Raw genomic sequence first — 8895 nt, 5'->3', positions numbered from 1 at the left:
ATTATAAGATACTTCAAGGCTTAATCAAGACCACATGAATAAACATGGTGAAATTTCTTTTGTGGACATATACATGTACATTTGAGGAAAACAATGACATTTTAATTTCAGGCGTTTCAAGATACCAAAAGAAAAACATATAAATTTGATTCCACGACAGAATGTTATTTGGTGAAGATTTAAACGCAGGTCGATGGAGACATTTGGCATCATTGCATTATGTGAATTTGACGCCGGGTTGCCGCTAATATCACAACTTGTAAAAAAACAACAACAGCAACAAAACTTCGTAAATGTCTAACTTTCATAATTTGATCTATCCTTCATGGTACTTTCGGCTTTCTGTTTCTGTTTACTATAACAAAGTTGAATATGCAGGGAAATTGCACCTTAAAAAGAGATTTTACTTTTTAGGGACACATTTATTGTTTGAGGCAAATCAAACAAGCTAGCTTTAACAAAACTTTGGTTATCAGTACATCAGTGACGTCAGAGGGACTTTTGAAGGTCGGTTTTGGTTATCCACCTAATTATGTTCGCTTTTAGACCTGGAACGTGTGTTTGATACACGAATGATAATAATGACGGTGTTGCCAATATCGGTGTTGATAATCTAACAGCAAAACGCAACAATGACGCGTTTAATGGTTTATAAACATAATAGTAAACATTCATTTTGAGAGCGACTTTTACACTGTATATATAAATATATATATATATATATATATATATATATATATATATATATATATTACATATGTTTGCATGATTTTATAGATGCTGATGATAGGAAGTGATATCAATACAACGCTCAAAAGAAATCATAAAAATGTCAAAGATCCCACATGTCTCATTTAACTGAAATAAAAATTACGTTTAGTAACGAACCCAGACATAACTTGAAAACGATATTTCAGTAAAATCTATAACAAGGTATCTGGTTTTACTCGTGTCTGTCCATGCACTTTTACAGTGTAGCTTACGAGGGTGGCGGAACATGAGACTTGATAAGTGGCTAGCAATGATATCTTTATGGGCTAACAACGGGGCTATACTGCGATTGATGAGACGCTTTAAACAGGCAAATCTTCTCTGATTTCTTTGCCTCTATTTTACCTGCGCCTCTATTCTTAATAACTTTGTCTCGCTCCACAGAGTGAAACAAGAGCACAGTCTCTGAGAGTTTGATGCAAAATGCCATCTATACAGAATGCATTGTTGTGAGAATTGATTCTCAAAGGAGGGATGGTTCCCTCTTTCGAACAGTAAGTCAATCCCCGGCAGGTACGGGGAACTTTATAAGCTTATCTGGAGCAGGTTCATATCGAATAACTTCACATCAATCATCGTGCGTACCTTTTCCCCACATACTGAAGTATAACGATATTGACATACAAGGGGAAAAGACAAAATGAAACAAATCAAAAACGCTTTTGACAAAATTTTTGATAGCGAAATCCAAGCATTGCAAGCATGTTTGCAATTGGGACATTGGCATTAAAATTACATAATGTAAGTGGACAAAAGCTGGGCAGACATTTGAGAACATCGAAACAAAATGAGCGAATTTATATTTCTGTGATAATAATTCATCCTACATGAAATGGATCATATACATTATTCAAAGAATAAGTCCAAATGATACATTGTATTTGGTGAGCATCATTTTGGGATTTTTTTTTTCTGGCTACTACTTTATAGTGAAAAAGATTCCAATACTCTTTGATATCCGCACGACTATGTCTCTTTGTGAGAAAACTAGTTTGTGACGCAACTCTGACGCAATATTTCGAGCGCCCCCATCGTGCAAAGTTTCCAATGTGTTTCGATTTGAGTGTTATGTCCATCTAGGATAGATTCTGGGTGTTTGCTATTGGTGTTTTTGTGTGTGTGTGTGTTTGCAGATTGTGGTGAGCAGAAAAAAAAAAAGTAAGTTGCAGCTCACGGAAACCTTATCATCATTTGTTTCGAAGGGTAAGTTCTAACAACACATTTCCCCTCTCAACGTGCTGCCCTGTTCTGTCGATGTTATTCCACTGTGTATTAATTTGAGAGTACATGTAATACGAAAGGTTTCGTAGCACTCTGTGAACAATAAGATTTTGTTTACGCGCCAGAATACCAGGCGAACTCCCAAAGTTCGCGCGTGATGCAGTGAATGTACGTAAGCGCCAATTAGCGCATTTGCACCTGCATTCTTTTTGCCTGTCGAGTCACGTTTGCCTGATGTAATTTGCGAGGCGTCCTTTCACGAGCGCGTTACTTTAATTTAACAAGTAGATATTGCACGTGTAACAGGAATCGGAAATGCAAGTGCTTACACGAATGTTTCAACTGCGCAAAAAAAAAAAAAACTCCTTTCACGTAACTAAGCTTTCATTTTGTGTCGCAGGGTAGAAAAAAAAGGTCCTTTGATCTATAACTTGTATATGGAAAACTTATTGATTGTATGGATCAAATCAAGCTTTACATTTGACTGATACAAAGAAAATTGACGAACACAGAGATGTAGTTTATTCAATCTCCATGCATTTGTCAAGAGCGTGTATGTCATGTGTCTGTGACGCTGGCCCGCCGACCCTCGGTACGTGTGCTCTAATTCTGCCAAAAAGCAGTGACGCTAGGCTGATGTGACTGTATGAGTAGTCATCGCGACAGAGACATTTTATATACTACCTTGCTCGTATGAGCTTGTTATCGCAAATGGCTAAGGTAAATTTCGCCTTGTTTTTCTTCTTTGATAAGCTAAAATGCATTTTTGTTTTTAAGCTGAGTTGATACGTGGTTCAAAGGATCCCTGGCATTCACGTCCTGTCTGCTTGCAAGCATTCGGAATGATAACATTTGTCTTAACTGATGTGATATTTTATAAAAGTTTTCAAAGGCGAATGTAAGCACCCAAATCAGAATCAGATATAATTTTGATATAGGTAACCGATTCTAATGGCGTAGTAGGCATGCATATTTACATTTCTTTAATAATATGACATATATGAGTCACTTCATTTTACATCAGAGCAAGATTCATTCTAATTTGAAAGCAGTTCTATCGACTCTAAATATTTACAAAATTTTGGAGTAACCCGGTATTAACATCCTTCTAAAGATAGCGTTTGTATATCCGGTGTATGGAACTATGTCAAAGGCAAAGAGAATTCATCCCCTGGTTTTGAAATGCTGAGACATTCGTAGAATTGTATGATTCATCACTTTCTCGAATTTCTTTTGATTTTAGCATGGTGAAAAGTTGCAGAAATAAAACGGAATGAACTGAACTGAACTGCATGAATTTAACTATGGGTTTTCAGAATTGTGCACGTCATGGTCCGAAGAACTCGTGCTGTTCGTTACTTACCTCTAGTTTATCAAGTAAGAAAAAGTTGGCCAGCAGCCTGAAGGGGGGGGGGGGGGGTTGGAAAGGACACCCTCGGGCGAAAGGATGTTTTACACTTTCCAGATGGAAACATCAGTATCTCGACTTAACAACAGCATCCGAAATTTATTTTGTGCAGTGGTCCGTGTGGTGAGGGCAGGAAAAAATTGGAACAACCGTCATCGAGTATCGTCGAAAAAAAAAGAGAAGAAGAAGAAGAAAACGAAGAAGAAGAAGAAGAAGAAGAAGAAGAAGAAGAAGCAAAAACAACCGGCGGAAACCAATAATATTCCTTTCATCTACTACTTTATGAAGGAAACCTATGTATCTTATACTTTGACTTTCAGGTTAAAGTACGGTAAGATTGACAAATTCATTAATGGTATTATGCTAACCAGATGATAAGACACAACACAATGCGGGAGTACGACCCTAATCCATGAAATCTTTATATGCATAACGTGTCTGCAAAGACATGAGCAGGAAGTATTCTCTCATGACGTAACTTGAGAATTGACAACGGAAATGAGATTCCTAGAGGCGTACCGCAAATTAGATTTCTTTGTCAACCATCATGACCATGTTCGCATTATGGCTTCGCGACTCTATACGACAAGGACAAAAACTCCTCCGGAGCGTTAAGTCTGTGGAAAAACAACACTTGCCAACAAACAGCGACTGTCTCTATTTTGATTGACTGATGCGTGGAATCAACCACTTCGGTTGCGTTTTATATTACTAGCTGGTTGACATTGAATGAAGGCAAATATGAAGTGTCGCATCCAGCATTGCGCAATTGATTTTTGTTAAAAACTAACGATCAACGTCATTTTATGCTAAAGAACTTGCACTATTTCATGTACATGATTGTGGATACACATAGGGACTTTTATGTCTTTTATCTCTCGTATGTATGATGTATGTATATATATATATATATATATATATATATATATATATATATATATATATATATATAGATGTGTGTGTGTGTGTGTGTGTGTGTGTGTGTGTGTATGTGTGTGTGTGTGTGTGTGTTATATAATGTTTTGGAAAATGTTGCTAACAGACAATCCACCTTTCAACCCCCCCCAAAAAAAAAAACAACAACCAAACAAACAAGAATCATAATCTTATCGAAGGAAGACAAGGACATGTAGTAACCAGTCAGATAAGCAAACCCTCCCAAGCAAAAACACAAACAAAAAGAAACAAACAAACGAAGTAAGCTAGTGTACATGATTTCTGTTGATATTACTGTCCTCTCATGACAAAAGTTTATGAAGAAATCAATGGCATTTGGCTGCGCCTTTGAGAAGGACAAATAGGTGTAATTTATCTGCAACGTTTCCATTCATTTCCTGACCTTTTCTCAAACAAAATATCATTTATTAAACCCATTCTCGTGGAGGTAGCAGAAATGATGGCTGAAAGCCGGTCAATTCAGAACGATATTGCTACCATCGTTTAACAATAACCACGCCTTTGCGGCATTTCATCAGACTTCATCCCTCCTCGATCTGGTTCATCGTGAGTTTCCCTCCAAAACCTCTCCAGCAAAACGGCGCCATAAATCCAGCGTGTAGTCTGGTTAAAAGGCTCGGGCCGCTGCGTAGAAGCCATTTGCTGGTTGGTGTATACGGGGGTCGATTGAGCAATTGATATGCAGAATCGAGTCACGATCGAAACAATTTAACCCACGATTGCGCCAATTTGCATTACACGTTACCCACTTGCGTCGCTGCGCATACAGTCGCTTGGCAATCATTTGAAAAGAAGAAAACCACCCGACCATTTTAGTCGTCGCTCGTGGAATAATGAAACAAACTATGGCAAGCATCGCTTGCTCTTGATTCGAAATCTATTAATGCCATGTTCTCACTGGAGAATGTTAACTGACCTAGCTGCGATAACTGCAAAGAAGGCAATATGCAAATTTGTTGAACATAATTACCTTTTACTGGTTTTCCCTTTATCCTGATTATAAAGAAGAGATATTAAGTTTGACAGTAATTGTTTGTAATATGGACGTTCTCAGATACAACGGGATTCAGAAATAGTTTTTTGATAGCGTTTAGTAAATGTGTTGGTGTGTTTGAAGGCAAATCGATCTTTGTGAATCTACCATCACATTCTTTGGGTTCGAATCCCTTGTAAGGTATCAAGTTTATCATCACAGTGTGTGTCATTGAGATAACACTTTGTTTGCTTCATTTTCCATCTCAGCTGATCGCTGGATAGCCCATCTTCAGCTGCACTAGCTCGTCTTCTTGTCCATGGGGTCCAGCTGGATGTAAGATGTACCACTTCACCGGGTAAAACAGTCGAACACGAACTTATTAGGTCAGGATAATAGAAAAAAGTTTACAATTTCTTATCAATTATTCAAAAGAACAAAATCAGTTAGCATTTCATTAAATTGATGTTCGACGAGTAATCAATTGCCGAGTGTGAGGTACGTCAGTGCCTCTGATATAAGACATGTTCAACTAGAAATGTCGCTATGGCGACTGGTATGCGTCCGCCATAATGCGTAATTCTCCAAATAGGTCTATAGTACAATACCCTGACAATGTGTGATGACAGTTTCACTTAACTGTAATTGGGGATTTGAGGATTTTTGCTTGACTACTGACCCATTTATAAGTTTATACATTGAGTAATTTTCAAGGCATGGAGAAAAAATTTAATTTTAATATTAGATGGTAAAATATTAGCATCTTAACCTGGCCTTTGACCCTTGACCTTTGACCCTATGACCCTAAAATTCCGAAGCGATCACTGTCAGGAAGAACATGCATTAATGTACTAAGTTTCATGATGATACCTTGAGTCACTTTCGAGATATGGAGGAAGAAGGAAATTTAACACTTTCCCTTGACCTTTGACCTTTAGGCAAGAAACTTCCAAGAGAATCTCTATTGGGTAATGCAAGTTTGAAGAAAAATCCTGCAGGCATCGCATTAATATGAGGGAAATAGTGAAATTTTGAGGAGTTGACCTTGACCTTTGACCCCGACCTTTTGCCCATGACCCCCAAATTCCCTAGATAGTCACTGCCAGTCAGTACATGCATATGTACTAAGTTCCATGAAGATACCTTGAACCATTTGCGAGATATGGAGAAGAAAGTGAAATGTTAACATTTTTACTTGACCTTTGACCTTTGATCTTTAACGTCATGACCCAAAAATCTCTCTGGAGAATCTTTATTTAGTAGTACATGCATACACTAAGTTTCGAGAAAATACCTTCAGGCTTTGCATGGATATGGGGGAAATAGTAAAATTTTGAGCATTTCACCTTGACCTTTTGACCTTTGACCTTGCGCCTCTGAAATTTGAAAGGAGCAAGTTCGCCCACTCAAAAGCCCTTTTTACACTTGTGTTTCTTAAACCCGGACTTTCTCTTACACAGGACTATCGTTAGTCCCGTACCAATTCTTTCAGCTTTTTACACTGGCCAATTAGTCCCGTACTATCTCTTGTCCGGGGCTAAGGAGAAAACTGACCTTTTTACACTCGTATTTCTTAGCCCCGGACTTTCCAAACCACATGAATATTCATGATTACGCTGTGTACTGTACACTTACACGCACGCACCGGCAGCACTTGATTACCTCGTTTCTGATTGGTCAGTGAGGGTCGGACTTCGTCTCCGTCGCTTAGCCCAGGATTATTTTTTCGTTCTGTTTACAGTCACTTGCTTGGCATCGCAATTGCGGTGCTAACCCTGCTATTTTGCAGGGCCAGATAGTACCGCACTATCGGTGGGGCTAGCCCACTTTGGCAAAAACGAGTGTAAACAGAAAGTGGGCTAAGGATAGTCCCGTACCAACGGTGGGGCTAAGGGGGGGGGGGGGGGGGCCCCACCGTTGGTACGGGACTCAGCAAAAATTTACAAATGTAAAAGATATAGGATACCTCAAACGGTTTTTTTTAGTTACGCTGCCCACAAAATTTATTGCAGACGGAAGAACGGACGGACAGAACAAAAAAAAACAAACAAAAAAAAAACAAAAAACAAAACAAAACATAATGCCTCCGGCGACACTTCGTGTCGGAGGCATTAAAAAAAAACAATGTTTACATAACCCGACAATAATTTCCCTTTAAGAAAAAAAAAGTAATTTCAGAGACTAAATTCTGGAATGCATTAGATTAAATCAGGCAATGGTTGTATCAAACACTTTCGATAATCAGAATTGATAATACGACTCAATATGTCATTGATGATTATGTAAGTCGTAATGCATCTATCATTTAATAGACATATTCAGCGTTATCAATAGATACTTGTGCAAAAAAAGACACTCACATACGTGTTTGTTTGAACGTGTGTGTTTGTGTCATCTTGTCTCACTGCTTAACTTGTACCCCTTCCTCTTATCCCTTCTGAATCGTTATGCCCACTCGTTCATGTACGCACGTATGCAAAGGCTTATTCTTCTTTTCTTTTCTTTTCCTTTACTCATGCAGGGAAATTGCTAATTGTACAAGCTCTCTCTCTCTCTCTCTCTCTCTCTCTCTTGCATGTTCATTCTATATTCCATACTAGCGATGGCTATTTTAACTCACAGGGATGTCAAGATGATCAAATTATGTAAATCACGTGTATTTATATGTGTTTGTAGCTGCAGCTGAGCATGTATTACATATTTGTAATATCATTGTTAGCATTTGTATTTGCTTCATGACATTTCACCTTCTCGTACAAATCGTTTATACTACTTTGCAACTATTTTGTATTATTTGGATATGGAAACAAATAAATGAAATGAAAAATGGACTGAAATCAGCGGAACGTACGTGCATCATGTAGAAAACGAATTTGCATAGGAACTGGCCAAAGATCCAATGATTCAGCGCGAAGACCGACGCGGTGAAAGGGGCGCAGCAAACGAGGAACGCTATGTCCGTGATCGCGAGGTTCATAATGAAGTAGTTCGTGGCCGTGCGCATCTGGAGATGACGTAGTATGACGTAACAGACGAGGGCGTTGCCCAGTACGCCGATGACGGTGATGAAGCCGAAGATGAGCGGGACGAGCCAGTTGACCAGAGTGATGGGTTGACCGCCGACCTCCTCGTACGCCGTCGTCTGTATCATGTCGTCGTCGTACGGGAACGACACGTTGGCGTCTATCGTTGGCGGGAATGCTGTTGTCATGATTTTTACTGAACAAAAGAAGAAACAAAACAGAGGAGATAAAAGTCAATTACTCTTGATTCTTATATGTTCCAATTTGTGATTAGCTTCTCACCACCATTATCTGACTCAAAAAACACTTGGAAAAAGCCACTGTAGCACATTAAATAATTTTAGTGTCACTCGTTTTAATACATATCTTGTTTGTTACCACGGCAACATCAAACATTAATGTAACAGTTACTTAAGTTTTTATACTCTAATGTGACAGCTACTAAAGACTACTATGTCAATCATAACAAAAGAAAAAATAGCCACCACTGACACTCATAAGCAAATATAGTAAATTTTCAACAATGTTTGATAAGCCCAATG

General features: G+C 38.4%; 1 protein-coding gene across 1 annotated transcript in view; it reads right to left on the bottom strand.

Moving 5' to 3' along the window:
• LOC139716396 (G-protein coupled receptor 54-like) overlaps nucleotides 1-8541 on the bottom strand; it is a 13125-nt gene extending 4584 nt beyond the window's left edge. The window contains exon 1 of the mRNA XM_071627945.1: nucleotides 8182-8541. Coding sequence (XP_071484046.1) covers nucleotides 8182-8541 — 360 coding nt within the window. The remainder of the gene's footprint in view (nucleotides 1-8181) is intronic.
• Between the last annotated feature and the right edge of the window lie 354 nt (nucleotides 8542-8895).

This window comes from Diadema antillarum, unplaced genomic scaffold, assembly GCF_040938485.1.
Source record: "Diadema antillarum isolate AM-2024a unplaced genomic scaffold, OU_Dant_1.0 scf00000065, whole genome shotgun sequence".
Lineage (NCBI taxonomy): Eukaryota > Metazoa > Echinodermata > Echinoidea > Diadematoida > Diadematidae > Diadema > Diadema antillarum.
This window is presented reverse-complemented; position numbering and strand designations above follow the sequence as displayed.